General features: G+C 39.0%; 1 protein-coding gene across 4 annotated transcripts in view; it reads left to right on the top strand.

The window, feature by feature from the left end:
- Positions 1-16,838, top strand: part of SPTLC3 (serine palmitoyltransferase long chain base subunit 3) — a 169,743-nt gene extending 152,905 nt beyond the window's left edge. For 3 of the 4 annotated variants that reach the window (XM_036892253.2, XM_057502722.1, XM_036892254.2), the window contains 3 exons: positions 1,490-1,625; positions 6,703-6,832; positions 11,043-12,886. In XM_036892253.2, the coding sequence (XP_036748148.2) occupies positions 1,490-1,625; positions 6,703-6,832; positions 11,043-11,156 (380 nt within the window). In that variant the 3' untranslated portion in view covers positions 11,157-12,886. Of the gene's footprint in view, positions 1-1,489; positions 1,626-6,702; positions 6,833-11,042; positions 12,887-16,675 lie in introns of those variants that run through there. The other variant, XM_057502720.1, reaches the window with a different exon arrangement.
- The last annotated feature ends 2,230 nt before the right edge of the window (positions 16,839-19,068 follow it).

The following is a 19,068-nucleotide window of genomic DNA, read 5'->3' as shown; positions in this document are numbered from 1 at the left end:
GAACTCCGACTGCCTTGTGTTTTGGCTTTCTTCTAAGTCAAATCATTCTCAAGCAGGTTTCGTCTGTATGGTGACAAAGACGTAGCTGAAAGATGACTTCGTTCTTACACTTCTTCCCCAGTAGATCTGAAAGATTTTGATAGGCCTAGATCGTGTTTGGGGAGATGGAATATTCCAATTGGCCAGGCCCTGGTCACATGCCACGCTTGTAGCAAAGAAGAATGGCAGAGCCAACTCTACCTGAACATCTTAGTTCCCTGGAGGAAAGATGCTGAGCAGGAGATGCCTAGTGCTCAGTGCTTTTTCAAAGCACAATCTAGGGCCATTTCTCCAAGAAGGAGCAAGAGGACAGTGATTGACATGTTTACTGAAATTTTTATCCATTTTCCATCCAAGGAGTTACGGACATCCAGAAATGATGTTCAAAATATTGAATAACTGGTAGGGAAGGCTCTGATCTGCTTGAATGAACATTGGACCAATCAGAATGGAAGTCAGCTATAACAGCACATTCCTGTGAATTAGCAACCTTGCAGCAAATGCAAACATTGGCTGATTTTTAGGGGACTTAAATATCCAGTCTCATCAATTTTCTTCATTGAGCAAACATACTCTGGTTTGGACTGGTATACTCACTTGATTAAGAAGCAGGACTGGAGGGGGCAGTTGTCAGGACTCTTTCTGCTTTGTAATTCCCTTTGTCACTTCATGTGTATGGCCTCCCCCTTGGGACGCACACAAGGGATGGAGGATAAGCCTTTGAGCTGAAGCACCAATACTCTGGACATGGATCCATGTACCTTGCCTGACCTTCTGTTTGGAGCCAACACTGTCAATTTTTCTGCTTGGGGAAAGTGAGGGGCTCCTCTTTCCTTCCCTCTATTACTCTGCCACTACCAAATGCCTCACAAAACAATCCCAGACTCAGTTGGACCTATTTTTGGTCAGGGACGTGCTACCCCTTCCAATTCAGGTGGGTGAAGTGTTCTTTGTTGAGAGACTTAGATGAGAGACAACTTAATGGGCCAGCTCAGCTTGGCTAAAAAGCCTCTACCAGCAACTGCTGTGTGTGTGTGTGTGTGTGTGTGTGTGTGTGTGACTTCTTGTCACACTCCTTTCTCCATAGTTAATGTTTTTAAAGCACTTAGCACAGAGTTTGTATGCAATAGATACCTAATAAATGACTAGTTCATCTTTTTCTTGCTAGACACCCTCCCCACCCCCACTTCCCTGCAGCCTAGCCCACCATTAGTTGCTAGCAGTACTTCACAGCACCATCCCCCCATATCCTGCCTTCTGGGGCTCAGGGTTGTCAGGCCTCAGCACGCACACCTACTCACCAGGGGATATATCCTCGGCCTACTTTGACCACCTCCCAGCTAATGATACAAGCCTGCAGAAAGACTCAGGAACACTGGATTAGTCAATTTGACCTTTGCTTCCCTTTTCCTGGTGGGAATTGATGGATTTCATGCCTGTCTCTTTTCAGGATTGCAGAGAATACAGCAACTTGCAAAAAACACAAGATACTTCAGACAGAGACTGAACGAAATGGGCTTCATCATCTACGGCAATGAGGAATCTCCTGTAATTCCTGTGCTCCTTTACATGCCTGCTAAGGTGGCGTGAGTATCCAAGAATAACACCTAAGTCCCAAGGTGATCTGACCAACATGGTGCTTTTGACTCTGTGAGGCTCCTTCTGCAGAGGCTTTGATTTTGCACCAGGAACAGGGTGCCAAGTTCAGAATTCCCTTGTAGAAATTTTCCAAGCATCTACCTGCCAGCCCACAAGCAGGGCGTTTTCACAGGTCTTACAGGTAGGGAACCAGGTGTGCAGAAGGCCCACCACTTTCAAGCTCTGTGAATTTGGATGAGTCCCTTCTTCCCACAGGCCTCAATTGTACATTAACGATGATCCTGCACCCCACCCCCAGATCATTCTCATGGGGAACTTCTGAAGACCATCTCTCCCAACATTTGAAAACAGCATTACCATTTCTCCCACTGACCTGTCATGTACATCCCTGGAAAATGGAGCCTCATTGCAATTATGAGGGAACCTAAGGCTGAGAGCAGTTAACTTGTCCAACATCACACAAGTCCAGCACTAGTAAATTCAAGAGGCAAACCCAAAACTAGGCTCACTCCAAAGCTCCTGCTCTTGACACAAAACTGTAATGCCTCACCTGAAAGTCTATCTAGGGTTGTTTTCCATGGATGGCAGCTCTGAAACTGAGCATTAGTGACAACTCCAGAGAGATAAAATTACTTTTTCTCAGTGTGGCCTAGACAATTTTATACATGAGCCATTCTCCAACCTGCTGGAGACTAATTACCTCTGTAATGGAAAGGAAGTTCATTACGATCCTTTCTAAATGTAAAATGTTTATTTGTATGTCTGACCACACTCATGGTGGAAAGTAGTAACATATATTTATGAGACGCTAAGGGTCCTGATTCTCCTCCAGTGTAACCCCATCGTTGGAGCTTTCTGTTTGACTCACTAATGGTCTGAATAAGATGACAGAGTATTTGAAGTATAAAAAAGAGGGCCTGGGGCTGTTAGTAGAGAACTTAGGGTGCCTAGGACTGAGTTATCTGTTCCCAAAAGATTGATTCTTTGGAGTACACGCTTGTGTTGTTTCACCACAGCAAAACAGCAAGTAGCTGAAACACACACATGAGTTCTCCAGTGTGCCATACCACTACCACCAGTCAGCCCTTTGTTCACAAATCTAAGTCAGGATAACAGTGCATGGAGTGGCCAAGAAGACAGTGAGTGACAGAAATGTCCACTGGATACCTCTCTGTACTAATGGCAGGGAGGACTGACAATGACTCCGAGTAGCAGATAATCCAAACCTCTTTACCATCTGATTTTGGAAAGCACAAAAGAAAACTTTTATTTAGAGTGGTAGTGAAATGATGTGTTCTAAAAGAAAGATTTCACACTCAGCCCATGTCTATTTAGTACTTTTATCATTAACCCAAATGAAGACACCAAAAATAAACTTGTTTTATTTTTTTGAGAATATTAAGTGTACAACCCTAGAGCATGGCAGTAGGGGGTATACTTGATAGTTCCAACTTGGACGATGGAAACTGGAATTAGAATCGCAACTGGTTAGGAAAATGAATCAATCCAATGAGAAGATCCCATGAAAAGTTAAAAAAAAAAACATTTAAATTCAAGAATTCAACTGTACAATAACAGAAAGAGAGAGGGAGTTTCCTGCTTCTTTATATGCCAGGAGTCCTGACTGGACAACAGCTAATGTGAAAAATGAAAGTAGAACAGAGAGGGAGATTCATGTAAAAGTTATATTATATGGCACAGTGAGATGTTTGCAAAGCAAAAGAATTTGACTCTGCCTCTTCTCAGCTAGGAAGTTACCCAACCTTCTGAATATCCGGTTTCCTTATTTTTAAAATGAGACATAAGAGTACCTACTTCACAAGGTCATAGTGAAGATTAAGCAAGATGAGGTCTATCAGCATTTGGCATGTTGTCTCCTATACAGGAGCTACTCAGTGTTAGCTGTTGTTATCAGAGTATCAATAATGTAGATAAAGCTCTTAATATAGTGCTTCATGTACTGTAGGCAATCAGTGGTAGCCATTATTATTACCACTACAATGATTATTATCATTAGTTTCAACTGAGTGCAAGATTGAACTACCATGGTTACATGGCTCTCCAAAATAGCTATTGCAATCATTGGTTACCTTAATAAAAATAGAATTTCCAGAAAAATAACAGATTAAGATCCTACTATTCTCTGCATCAATTATGCTATGTTGGACACTAGATGATATATCAAACTATCTAGTGCCTTCCAATTTAAGATGCTTTTTAAGGAGAAGCTAATATGGATGAAGGCTACTTACATGCTGCATAAGGCTCTTAGACCCAGTGATCACCCAGTAAGGGTAGAAGGCTCAGATTTAGTTTCCAGATGAGACACTAAGACACACAAAAGCCAAACTACTTTCTAAGAATCACTCAGGTTGTAGGTAGTAGAGCCAGTTCATATTTTCTTCAAAGCTAGTTCCCTATTTTCTTCCTAAACCAAAGTTCTTTTCAATGAACAGAATAGTCTCTCCAGCTTTAGTCCACAGGGAAAAAATGCACATCACATTAAAGCAATAGAGAGTGTAAGTTTAGCTCTCTTTTATGTCGTCTTTGGTGAATCAAAAGGCATCAGTCACTAAAATGGGGAAAAAAATAACTAATCGGGTTATCTGAAAAATTTTTGAACAGGTTAATTACAAAAGATAGTATCATCTCTTGTTGGCAAGAATTACTGACAAGAGCTTCCTGCTACCTGGCCTTGTCACCTTCTCTGATATTTCTTCAATGGAAGGTTTATTCATAGAGAAGCTTTTGAGACAAGGGAGTTCATTACATAAGCCAGCCTAGGAGCACATCTTTCATTTTCTCATTCTAAAACCTTTTATTTTAATAAAAGCACCATGATTTCTCCACATGTCCACCTGCTGCAGAATGAAAATATAATCTCCAGCCAGTTATCCTTTTGAATGAAGTTTTGTTGCAACTTTACCACTGGAATCTTCTATGGAGTTCAGGATAATGTGATTTTCCCCATAAAAGAGTCACTTAGTCAATAATGTATTGTGTTTACTCTTTAGTACTAGGTTTATATTTTCTTCCATGAGTCTCATGATACACTTGGAGGATGGTGGGACACAAGATGCAGAAATGCTGCATTCAAGGCAGTACTGATGTTTTATTATTATTATTATTAACATAGTTTAGATTCTTTCAGCCTACACCAGCTCTAATCTTTGGGGAGTACAAATCAGAGGTTCATTATATAAAATGTCTGGGGCAATCGCGCACATTAACTGAAGGAGGCTAGGGCTAGTAGTGTAAATTTTAGGCTCCAGGGAGGCCGCAGATTAGCCTAATGAATCAACAGTCCTTTGCTTTGTTCTACATTCTTTGGCAAAACACACTTCCTCTGGCAAAAAAAAGAAACATGCAGACAATGAAAATGGTCTTTTGGGAATCCCAAATACTAGCCTGAGATCATGGGTCAGGTGGTTTGTTCTCTAGTAATAAAAGCACTTGACTTGTTTCTCAGACAAGTACAAGCTCTCATCCTGTGCAGTTCCTTGGGCAGCCTTCCAGAGGGTGATCAAGAAAAAGAAAGAACAGCTTCTGTTTTCAAGCTTTCTCACTTAGAAAGCTTCATCTCCGTGTAACCTTCCCAGTCCAAATCAAGGGGTGAATCTTGCCTTGCCCAAGCCAGGGGGCCAGAGGGGCTGTGTGTTCAGTACATCCTGAAATCTCCATTGCTTCATTTAATTATCTGCATTCTGCATGAGGCGTCCAAAAGTCAGACAGCTAAACAGCAGGAGGAATGAATGAACAGGCAGGCTTACTCTCCACATCTGGTTTAAGAATTTTTCCTGAGTTATGACTGGAAGGTTTCCGTGGTGCTATCAGTTTCCAGCCTACAAGAAGACACCAGCAACCTCTGAATGCCAGGAACAGATCTGAGATATTTGCCTCACTGTGGACAGAGCCACCCAATCATTCAGGTTTCCTGCGGAAAGCAACAGAGCACAAAGGGGAAAGATTCACTTGGGACATGTGCTTTTTTTATCTGACCTTGGTTCTGGGCACAAGAAATTTACAAACTTTGAGAGCTTGATATTCCAAATTGCTATGGATATTAGCTCTGGGAAAGAAAGAGGCTAGAAGCAGGTGAGGGGAAGGAATCATGACTTAAAAAGGTTTTACCCTGCATCAAAGAGCTTTGTAGTCATATGACTTATGACCTGCAGGCTGCGTCTACTGGCCAGCCTCTGCCATGCACCTTTCCTTCCATCTTCCTGCCCCATTCCCATTAACCTAGCCAGTGGGTATTATCCCTGAACATACCTGGGTGTATTCATGCACATGTTAAAAAATAAGGAGAACCTTGCTATTTCCTATCTCTGGTTTGAAGGAATATAAAATCTTTGGCTCTAGAGTGAAAATATCGCATGGGGTTGGCTTCTGCAGACCCTCTGATTCTGGTCTTCAAATTAGAGTGACCAAGTATAGACTTCTTGAAATTTCCATGCTACGTCATTGGTATTTAGCTTTTAAAACATATGGGTCTGCATTTTATATATATATATATATATATATATATATATATATACTCTTTTGTTTATTTATTTATTTATTTATTTTATTTTGGTATCATTAATCTACAATTACAGAAAGAACATTATGTTTACTAGGTTCCCACCTTCACCAAGTCCCCCCCACATACCCCTTCACAGTCACTGTCCATCTGCGTAGTAAGATGCTTATATACTCTTTCTTTATATAATTGTTAGTTGTTTGGTTTTTCCTAGAAACCTTGCAAACAAAGGATTTTACATCAGTGCAGACTTGTTAAACCAGGGTCACATACAGCAGAATTTTCTGCTCAGTGTCAAAGACTCGGTACTCACAATTGTCTAACGACAGTGCCAGGTCCCATAATATACACATTCAGTTATGGGTGCTGTCAGTGACTGACTACCCCATTTCCTTGTCAATTATATTTGACATAAGTTTAATAACCTCAATCATTTTACTATTTATTGTTACAAAAAAAGATAAAGTCAATAAGCCATATCCCTTTTTTCGCAGGATCATTTTGTAATCTCTCAGTTAACCTCCTTCTTACCTTTCCCCTAGGGCTTTTGCAAGGCATCTACTAAACCGAAAAATCGGAGTGGTGGTGGTTGGATTTCCAGCCACTCCCCTCGCAGAAGCTCGGGCCCGGATCTGCATTTCAGCCGCACACACGCGGGAGATGTTAGACGCGGTGAGTCCACCATAGGCCAACAAGACCTCCAGTACTGGTTCCTCGGATTCTGAGCACATTCTTTTAGTGAACTAGCTTGGGTTTCCCTGGGTCTCTTCTGGGTAGTTTAGGAAAACAGTAATAAAACTCACTGATTAAAAACATGGGTATGCCAACGATGTCCAACAAGTGATGAATTCAGGGACAGAAAAGAAAATGAGTTTAGTGAACAGTTGAGTCAAGTCAATGCTTTGGTTTCATAGAAAAGATTGAGCAGCCAAATGTAGCACTATTGACTTGTTCTTAAATGCAAAAGTGAGTCTAACATGTTATTGCAGCATTAGTTGCCTGCGTCCTGACATTTTTCATAGCCACCAGATCCATCATATTAAAATACACTTGAAAACCAGTAATACAGACAGATATATCATATCAACCAGACCTATATGAGGTGTGAATTATTTTAAAACCACATTTCATTGTCCTTTGACTTCAATCTATCTTGTGAATGAGTAATATCAGAGAACTAAGCCATCTCAATCAGTTTGGGGTTGAGTTATATACAGAAAACCAAATCAGTTATATATACACATTTATATATTACATATGCTATTACACATATACATATACATGTATTGTGATATATATATATTTCACAAATACACATAACTCATTCCTGCCTCTGTATTTAATAACTGATTTACATATAATGAATAAACTCATATATAATAAATCAGTCCCACCTTCATATAATTCATTTACATATAATGAATGAACATATATATAATAACTTCACATGTAATAATTCATTCCCACTTTTATGCTCCCACAGTTTTCTAAATTTATTTTCCAAGATTAATTTATTCTGTTTGGGATTATAATTAATTGTGTGTGTGTGTGTGTGTGTGTGTGTGTGTGTCCCAGGTTTTGAACTAGGCCTTTTTCTATGAGGGCTGTGGGACATCATCCAAGTTTTATGACCAAGGGAATGACATAATCATGTCATTACAAACCAAATGTGAGAAATGGATCCCAGAGGAAAGAAGAAGAAGAAAGGACCTAAAATGGAGCTATCTGAACAAATCAAGAGATGACAAGGTTAATGATGGATCTGTGAGCAGATATTATAAATGCATGGAGCTGCCAAGATTTGGCAAATGATTGGATGCAGGGCACATGTGGGAAAAGGGAATCTAGATAATTCAAGGTCTCTAGACCTGGTAATGAAAGGATGCTAAAGCTAAGACATTTGTGTATAATAAGGTATACAATAAGGAAAGCAGTTTATCAGTTGAAACCAGAGGAATAAAATGCACTCAGTTCTCAGCATGTTGGGTTTATGTGTCTATGGGCCATCTTTGGAAAAGAAAATCAGATTCTCGAGTTTAGAAGAGTATGCAAGGCTGGAGCTGCTACACTTTGAGAAATTGACGGGTCTTTAAGGTCAACAGGAGAACATGTAATTGTCCAATGCAAAGGAACAGGAGAAGGGCAGACTCCATGGAGCACCTACATCCCAGGGTGAATTTAGGAATCACATGTGAGAAACCAGCTTTTGACATAGGTAGAACAGTCTGAAAAGACTTGAGCCAGTAAAGTGGTAAATACAGTATAAAGGGAAAAGTTTCAAGGATGGAGAGGATCAAAATGTCCCCATGAAATTGCAAAAGTTCAAGTGGGGTGAGAGATGAGAAATAAACTATTTATTAGCTTAAGTAATTAGTAGGAGCTTAAGATTCCTCAGAGCAGACAGCTTTAGGGGAATTCAGGTAACAGAAATAAGAATACAAAGAATTAAAAAAGTGAAAAGGATACTTTGAGCTCGAATTACACACACACATGCACACACACAGCATCCATGTCTTCCTGCTTCACCATTACATTTTTAGGGCTTAAATTAGTGTATAGTACACAGTAGGCACACAATAAAAACATTGAATTCCAGATGAATAACTGAGCCAACCCTGGATTTTGAGATGATGAGTGAACTTTGCTGTTATTGTTCTTTATACCTTCCTATGTTGTCCAGGTGAGTATATATTTCTAATACATTAATTTTAACAAATTCTTTTAAATGGTATAGGTTGGTGGTAAGAGCAGTTAGGCAAATTTTCAAAATGTTCACTGTAATAGCAAGAAAAATAGGTTTAGAAAAAGCCATTGAAAAAGGGGAAGACTTGAGCATGCTTACACATTTAGGGAGGAAGAGAGGGAAGAAAGGGTACCTGCAGGCATGGGGGAGAAGAGGACATGGCCAGGGAAAAAAAAACCCAGAGATGACAGGAGAGGATGGACAGCATGGGTGGGTTTGTATTTTTTGTGATCCATCAGCACTGAGGTGCTCATGAACACATGCTTCTGTAGGCATCAGATCTTATAACTCTCCCCAAGTTCTTAATTCCTGGAATATCTGGCTTGAAGGGAGCACTGTGACATCATCTTGACAGATGCCTCTAAACTTTCTAGATCAGGCACCCATATTAATAAAAAATTTTGAGCAGATTCCTTGATATACCCATAAAAGAAAGTAGAAAATGACCCATTGAACAGCCAGGGCAGTAAGGTAGCAATTGAACATAAGCAACACTCACAGAAAACACATAATATTACACAAGTCGATCCTATGGCCATTATTGGAACAAGACAGAGATGAGGCCGCTTGACAAACACAAATGACTTTAAATTTCCCTCTTCTTACACGAGTGGTGGCTGTTCCTTAGTAACGGCAGCTCTAGCCTTGCTTTAATTCTCCCCATGTCCAGGTAAGAATTCTCCATGCAACCAAGTTCTGAACTTCTGCATCCAGGCAGCATGCAACCAGAGCTGGTCCTTGCTTCCTTAGAATTGTCTTGGCCACAAGGCCAAGTGTGATAAGTAACCCTTCCCATCTCCCTACTGAGATGGCTCTTCTGGAGTGTACATTCCCAGGCTGTAGCAGCTGGATAAACCTAACTTTGCAGACAGGTGTGTTCTGGGTAGTCTTTGATCAGTGGGCTTCAACATGAGCCCACTTACAAATTATACATGCATTACCAATGTGTTACGTCAATTTTATAACAGACACAAAGACAGACATTAAAAACATTGAGATGAAAACAAATAGAAACCCTATGTTTTTTGCCCACATCCTCCATGAATTGTCTGGCATCCCTCCAAGTGTACTCCACTTTGAAAACCACTGAGCTACTCCAATTCCCCCACCTTCACCAAAGAGCAATAGAAACTCCCAGACCGATGTCATTTAAGATACCATCTTCCTGACTTTTTCTTAGTGCTTAGGTTTCATTCAAAAATTTAGAAAATACTTTGAAGTAAAAACAACATTTTAATCATCCATAATACTACTACCCAAATATAAACTACTCTCCCCATGTTAGTAGATATCTTAATTGGTGTCAGTTTGAAAAACTTCCGAAGAGGGAAGTCCACAAACTTCACTATTCATTCATGCTAATGTTAACAATGTTAATCTTTTTCAAAGCACTAGACCCTATATTGTCTTCCTCCTTATTTGACGGGTTATGAAAAATAGGCCCAAAAAGTTTAAAAAGGCATGCCCAATACCATAGGATTAGTACTTTACTAGAAGTAAAAATTACATTTTGTATATTCTGGGATCTCAGTTTTATTTGTAAAACTGAAGGTGCATTTACCTCCCTGAATTAAGAGAATTGAAACAGATGAGCTCTCTGTCCCTTGTAATTTTAAATTCTAGTATTCTGTGGAACATAGCAAAGAACATTTAAAGAACAGGGGTAGGAGACCCATGGGTAGGAATCATGGGAGAGAGGGGAAGATGCTGATCAGCTGCCACAATGCCCCGTTTTGTCCTTGGCCAGGCTGGTTTTCTGTGTCATAAAGGCATGACTGAATGTGACCTGTAACCTTATCTTTTTCTTCCACAAGGTTATATAAGTCATTCGACTTTAAAATAAAGCCTTAAAGAGTAAGCATGGGTCAAATGCTTCTATTCTGCTCCTCACACCCCAAAAATCAAACATTCATAATGTGGAGTTAGACTATTAAAGAATACAAATATTAAACAAAATGAATTAGCATGTAACATTCCTCTAGGGCCAGCTTACCAACCACACCTCAGTGATTTGGATTTTCCATTTTTTCTTTAAAATTAAAGAAGCTGGCAGAAGTAGACTGTGGCTGTCTGTGAGGCTGCAGAGCACTGAGCCACGAGGGGTCTGAAGATAACTGATGGAAAGCTATATCTTTGCAGGTGCTGGACGCCCTGGATGAGATGGGTGATTTCCTGCAACTGAAATATTCCCGGCACAGGAAGTCAGCACGCCCTGAACTCTATGATGAGACAAGCTTTGAACTTGAAGATTAAGTTTCCTAGTCCTGAATTGGACCTAAAGACTTTGCCAGAAAGCCCTCCCTCCTTGCCTCAAAAGGAATATAAATGGATTTCTCCCCCTTTTTAAGGATAATTTTGGTTTCCAAACCAGCTTCAGTGAACTGAGAGAGACTTTGTGTTTTTAATATCTCCAACTAGGGACTGTGGAGACAAAAACGTGGTTCCAGATTTTACTTTTCTACTCTCCCAGATATCCTGCTACAAATACACACACACGCTCACGCGCGCGCGCACCCACACTTCTTAGAACATTTTTAATGGCAATGAGGCTGTGTTAAAGTCATTACTGTGCAACCTCTGTGGTCCAGACTCTTTCAGGAGTCCTAAACAAATGAGAGGGTTTTGATCTTTAATTCAGTAGACCTCACTATGGGTTTGCCTCTTTCGTCTGCAGACATGGGCAGGGGTGGTGAGCAGTAGCTGACCTCATTGTTTCATCCCTGAAAGTACCAGCTAGCACTCAGCCGCATCGTGGGAAGATCCAGGCAGGAAGGTAAAGAAACGTTGCTTCTACCATTTGCCACATCTGGACTTTTTCCAAGGACAAGTGTCAAAAGCCATAGTTAACATTTTGAGGGAGAGAGCAGAACTAGCCAGCAGTGCCTAGAGAACTCTTTGAAGGAAACTTTCTTTTTCTTCATGCTGGTCTCCTACAGTTTTATAGCTGGGTTGTTGAGGTTTGGAAAATTTAAGACTTTTGTTTCATAAGGAAGGGTGCAGAAAGCAGGCACAAACCAATTTTAGACCTAGACTAAGACTATAAAGTTATAACAACTTGAATATTGTTGGTGCCATGTGGAGTGAATGTTCAGCAGGCATAGCCTTTATTACTTTAAGATACGAGTGGTTGTTTTCCTATTGAATTTTGGGTAAATGGTGAGATTCAATTTCCTTTAGAGTTGACCCCCAAGACTACACTTGAAGAATGTATTGATTCAAAAATGGCATTTAAAAGCAAATTCTACTCAACTCTTTCAAGAATGACACCCCCATTCAGGCAGACTTGCCCACTATCAGGCAATTCACTGTAATTTACTTGAGCTCTCTTTGTCTCTCTGTCTGTATGTCTCTCTCTCTCTCTAAATGTGAAAATAAAGTTCTCTGGAATAGTACCCCTTTGCTAATGGGATCTAATTGGTATGGAAAAAGCCAGTGGAAAGCCTTATCTTTATTTAACAAATTCCCAGATGGTGCCCAGATTTGGAAACTCTAAAGAGCAGTGGTGACCTTTTAGCAAAGCTTCTGAAATAGTTCAAATGAGTTACAGAACATTCCACTCCATCAAGTAACACTATAAACAAATCACTTCAAGAGAGGTTTGACTTGGTGTGACACAGATGGACCTAAACTTTCATGCTGGGCATTGAGATAGAAATTCAATCCAAAGCACCGGTGTTGGATGGAGCAATATGCCCTGAGCTTATAGCTTATTAAAGGATAAAGGTGATAAGTGTGGAAAGCTTTTTATGGGGAAATTATAACCCCCAGTAGATGTAACAGTTTGAAAGTGGATCATAAGTTCCTCATGAATATTTGTAAGGAGTATTCATAGTGGAAGAGGAGAAGTGGGTTCTGAAAAGCTTCTCCATCCAATAACTGGTTTTGATAACTAAACTCCAACTCTTCTCAATGAACTGGTACAGCATTACTTGTGCAAAGAAAATATATGTTCTATAAATGTGCAAATAAAAGGAAGATATGCAGATCTTTTCTCTTGAAAATGTGTATTTAAGTGAGTTTGATCCTAGTTAATTGTCCAAAATGCATGAATGCCTTCAGTCCTATAAAACAAACAGGAGGGTAGTGAGCCATCCAGGTACAGCAAAAAATAAAAAATCCCCTACCGTTATGGATATCTGTGATCTTCATACACACCTTCACCCCCAACCTTTGAGTTTTAAGCCTCTGGAGGGGTGTCTTTGAGAACAGGAAAGTCTACCATTATTATTTGGGGGGGGGAATCTTGAGTCTGACTCCTGATAGGAAACTACCCATACAGCATAGGCAGCAAGAGGGCAGGTTATCCTCTCTTCATCAAGATCCTAGAGTCCTGGGGAAATTTGTTACATTCTCAAATACAATATGAACAACCTATCAGTCAGAAAGTCTGTTGAATATACACTCATGAGAACTGTAATCCAAGTGGAATGCTTTCTGAGCATGGCAGGAGGGACCCAGGTCTCTCAGCACTGGGTACTATATGAGGATATGTCATATATGGTTGAGGTTGGTTAGGTGGCTGAACATGAACATTTTTTATTTTTATTAGAAAAAGTCTACTGCTAGGTTAATAAAACCATGATTTCAATTCAATAGAGACTTTGAATGCCAATAACTATAGCAGAGACAAAAAATGTCCCTTTGGTTTGTTCTGTTGGGAGAGAGAATTTTCTAACAGAACTGTAATATTCTGAATCCCCAACCCTTCCCATTGCACATGTGGGCATGTGCGCACACATGCACACACACACACACACACACACACACACTTTTTCCTTCCTTTCCAGAGCAAGAGTATAAAGGTACAGAGATGAGAATCTGACTGGTTAATGGATGGAAGATGTTGTTCTAAAAATGGCCTTCAGGAAGCAGAAGGTAAAGGATCCAGATGAGTATTTGTAAGGGGGATACATTTGCATAATAGGGAAATGGCATAGACACAGCCGTAATCATATCACAAAACTGGATGTTTGGCTATACTGCCTTTCAACATGTTTTGGTTTGACAAAGACTATGGGCTTCAGAATTTACTAGGAAGCTCGCTGAAATGCAAATCCCTGGATCCCGGGCCAGACCTCCACTGAATTAGAAAAGCTGTGCTACCCAGGAATCTACATTTTAGCCTGCCTTCAAAGGGATTCTAATCCATTTCATAATTTAAGAGCCATTATTGGAGATTTTGTTTTGACGTATCAGCTGGCTCTCATACATAACAAGGAACTTGGTTCTGATTCTCTGTTGATACTTAAGGATGTTTATACTACTAAAGTAAAGTGAATTATTCCAACTTTTTTTCTCCTCAATGGGACATTTTGTTCACATTTTCCAGGCATTTTCTCTTTCTACAAAAATGGATCCAGTATTGAAAAATAATCTGTCCTTCATTTGGACAAAATTATCCCTTCTCTAGTTTTCCTCTGTATCATTTCCTACAAGATGTCCCTATTCTATTGAATGTGGTGTCTTATTTATTTTCTTCTTATCCTTAAAAAATCTTCAACTTCTGATATTTATTTATTCCAACAACAGCTGTTAAATAGATTGAAAGTCTTAACAGTTCTTGAAACATACAATGCTCCTCTGTATTTTTCTTCAGAGAGAGGAAAAATGACTTAGTCTGACTTAAAAGTTCTGATGAGGAAACCTTAACTCTTTTAAATATATACTTTGATTTATAGCAATAATAACAACTGTATTTTGAACTCATCTGGTGATTCATTGGCAGTTTTTCCTGGTCTTGGTAAGAACAATATATTTGAAGTTTGTTCTTTCAGAATTCCCTATGAAGTCATGTAATGCTTAGGAAATTAGGTGGAATCATCTGTATTTTAAATATTTCTAGGTAATTATTGTGAAATGTCTTACAGTGTTGTGGTGGTGGTGTGTGTGTGTGTGTGTGTGTGCACATGTACATGCGTGTTTCATTGAGACATTTGAGGTACCAGTTTCATTTCATTTTCCCTGTGAAATGTTAGTTTTTTTAATAAACAAATCACCAAGATTGACAACATAAAAAAGAATTGATGGTTTTGTGTTAACTTAGTTTGGGTTACCCTAAAAAAAAAAAATGGAGATGGAATTTGCATTTAAGAGTTGCATTGAGGAAAACTGCAAAGATGGCTAGTGCTGGCTTGCACAGGTCACAAGAACCAGTTGTGCTCATCTGTTCTCAACTCCACATCTCAACTCTGTGACATCACACTGTTAGCTTGAAATTCGCCATGTGGGGAGTATTTACACTATGGAAATTGGCAAACAGTACAAATTAAGGATCTGGAGAACCAGCTGGTAAACATCTACCAGCACATCACTGAGGCCACATACAATGTGGAATTTTTGTGGTTGGAGCAAGGGCACAGGATTGGAAAAGGGAGAAATTGAACTGTGATGTCATCATAGCAAAAGCCTCAGTTGATCTCATGTACAGCTATGTAATTAAGATGGTCCTTTAGGGTGGTCTCAAAATAAGGCAAGAGAATCAAGTCTTTTCCTCCCCACCGAAAGAGTGTCACTGGATACAAGCTACCAGGTCAGAGGCTGGGGAGGAGGGTGTTATCTTTGCCAAAACAATTCTATTTAGCTGAAGGCAGGCAGTTCTTGAGAAGGAACTCAAGTTTGAGCTGAGATTATTTCTAATCCATCCACTTAAAAAAGTTTTATCATAGAAAATTCAAAACATACAATAGAACAGAATAGAATAATGAGCCCCCTTGTACCTATCACCTAGCTTCAAACATTGTCAATTCTAGTTCCCCCACCCACCAGATTATTTTGAAGCAAGCCCCCAGAAATCACATTTCATCAATAAATATTTCACTGAGTCTCACTAAGAGGTAGAGATTTGTTCCTTAATTTGTTTCAACTGCATTAAAAGACAAGCTTTCAGGGTAACAAAGGCATCAATGGTAACTTTTTCTTTCTCTATCTCAACCCTGCATGCAAACTTCCTGAATCAAGACTAGGGATTATTTTTAAGATAGATGTGCAGTGTCTCAAAAGATGATAAATCAATTATTTTTTGGACACATCATGTGCCAAGCACTGTACTAAAAACCCTAACATATTATCTTCTGGGGACCCTCACAGAGATTAGTAATGGACTCATCTTAGAAGACAACAGTTTGAAATTGTCAGGGGATTAGCATTATTATATAAAGAAGATTTCCAAGACTCTGACAGGGGGCTACTTTTTGCTGAAAATACTTTCTTCCTTATTAAATCAAATGTTTTAAAAAGTTAGTCAGCTAAACTTTATCTTTTAGCAGGGTAATACAAGCAGGAATAAGAGAACAAGTAAGAACAGCTTATACATTTGGAAAAGGTCAACACCTAAGACAGGATTTAAGGTAGAGCTGGTCACTTTTATTGTCACTGCATCCCTTGGGCCAAATCAGAGGTAAATCTGACAGTTGCAATTCAGATGCTCTCAAAAGTTATCACAGATACAAATCAATAAAATATCCAGCATCAGGAGGTCAGAATGGAAGCTAGAAGGAATGTTTTGCTGTGGCATGAAACAGTGTTCCCTTTTATTCAACCCAGATGCTAATTTTTATATCAAAAATATTGATTGAAGGAGCTAGTGATTTTGGCTCTCACCCAAGTTTATTCAAGATCTTTCTTAATTAGGTTTGGGTTGGCTGCAGTGCCATGGCCAGGGATAGGTCTGGCTCCAATCACCACATCATGCTCTCTTCATCAACAGCCAAGGAATAAGGCAAGGAAATTGCTGCTTCTTTGTTTCTCCAGCCCATGAGTATGTTTTTTTCCAGATTTGAAGCATTCATGGAGCAAATGTGTAAGGAAGACTGAAAGAGGGGGAATGGCTTCATGGTGCTGAGATCAAGCTAGCCTACAACTTGACTGTGATCCCCAGCATGAATAAGTCTCTGTGTGTGAAAATAAATGGGCAGCAATGTGAGATCATGGAAAAAGATCTTGGCATCTTTTAAATGAAAAGTCTTCACCAGGCAATGTAGCCGATCAGTATGAGTTTTTTAAAGGGAAAAACAATCTCTTTTGCCAACAATAGATGATTTCCTCATAATGTATCTATTTTGCAAATAGCTTTAGTTAAATCATGCAACTATTTTAATAGTATCCATAGCAATTCTATATACTTTATACCAGTCATTTAAAAACAACTCTACATACATAGTGTCAATAAATCACAAATCATAGAAACCTATGACAAAATGGATTTTCCTTTACATATAAAATAGTAGTGGTTTGATATTTAAAAATTCAATTCAGTTCCCCTAAAACATTTTCAACTAGATATCTCTGAAGAGTTTTTAACTCAAAAGCTTCTTAGATAAAACTTCAGAGTATACATTTGTAAGATATTTTATTAATGAGACAACTTTAAGTGGCATCAACCAAATGTTAAAGATTTCTTATATAGATAAGTCTAGAAATCCTATAGGTAGATAATCAATGTTACAGGCACATTATACAGAAAAATTAAAATATTTTATTAAAGTGGGTCCCTTTCAAATAAGATGAACACTAACTCTTGTAAATTGTGTTGTTATTTTTTACTGTGCATTTATTATTTATAATAGCCAAGTGGAGAAGAAACATTTCAGCTATTCTAATTAATCAACATGGACTTGGATTGTGAATAAGGATAGATTAGGGATTACCAGGTATTTGAGGAAAACCAACAACCGACAGGAACCATCATGGAAAAGAAAACTTTTAAGATACTCTAATTACCCTTGTTGATCAACTTGATTGTATGAAGATAACACATCCACAAAAACCAGAAGAGGCTGATATGGAAAGGAAACAGAATTCATGAAAATTAAAAATATTTAATATTTGAATGTTCGGTGAAATAGAAAGCAAAGAAGAAATTTTTTTTAAATCTCGGAATAGAAAACAAAGGACAAAAATGATAGAAAACATGAGCGAAAATTTTAAAGATATAGCAGATCCTTACAGAGGACCAATATTCATTTAATGAAATGCTGAGAAAGAAAGAATCAGGAAAACTGAGAATAGGAAAAGACATCAAAGAAATAACAGAACTATTTCTCTTAGGCTGAAACAAAACAGAGGTGGAAACAACCCAGTAAGGGCTTAGCTGATGAATAAAAATATATTTTCCCCTAAACCCATCTTCATGAAACTTTGCTCCACCAAAGATAAAGAAAGAACTAAACAGTTTGCAGCTAGAAAAGAACAAAACAATCTCACTCTAAATAATAGGTTTCATTTCTGAATTTTACAAATATGTGCTCCAGAAAGTTTATTCTGATTTTCACACCCATCAGCAGTGTATAAGAAGCACTCATTTCCCCAAGTCTGCACCAGTGCTGGGCACTGCCATTTTTCCAATCTGCTGATCTGATAGACAAGAATACGTGTTCTTATTTACTAGCAGTAACATGTTTTGCATGTGTATAATGGCTGTTTATATTGGTCTTTTGCACATTTTTTGTTTGTATCCCCTGCCACTTTTTCTGTCATAAATATCTCACTAGCAGGACTGGATGCTAGAAGACAGTGAAACAATGCCTTTAAATTCAGAGTGAAATCATTTTGAATCTAAAATCCTATAGCCAGAAAAATATATCTAATCAAGGGAGGAAAAAATAGGACCTTTGTTTTTACATGAGAGTTTTAGAAAGCTTATTTCCTCAGTACCATTTCTTTAAAAAATTACTTGGCCAGTATTGCAATAAACATACCCAAGCAAAAAGAAGATATGTCATTGAGAAAAAAGTAGAATTAATCCCAGAATACTGTAAAGAGCAATCCCAGGTGGTAATTTATTGGTTAAAATAGATTAAACTTCCATAACAAAAAGCGATGAGCTGTTCTTCTGCTCATACAGAAGTCTGCAGTGGGCCAGCAGCCTCCTGCACAGGAAGTTTCAAAGAGCTGCACTATTTTCCCACCTGTGACTCCACCAAGCCCTAGGTCTTCATCATTTCAGGCGTGGCTGAGCCTCCAGGTTCCAACCTCTGAGAAAGGAAAAGTGAACTTTGAGGAGGCCGACCTCTCATCCCTCACCAGTGACTAACTGAACTCCAGCTCTTTGGCTGCATTCTGAGGGTGACAGACCCTGATTCTGCAATCCAGGAGACTCCAGAAATCTGTAAGAACCAGAGCTGCCACAGATAACACCCTACCGTCTCAGTTCCCCAGGAACTAGCTC

The sequence above is a fragment of the Manis pentadactyla genome, chromosome 5 (assembly GCF_030020395.1).
Source record: "Manis pentadactyla isolate mManPen7 chromosome 5, mManPen7.hap1, whole genome shotgun sequence".
In the NCBI taxonomy this organism is placed as follows: Eukaryota; Metazoa; Chordata; class Mammalia; order Pholidota; family Manidae; genus Manis; species Manis pentadactyla.
This window is presented reverse-complemented; position numbering and strand designations above follow the sequence as displayed.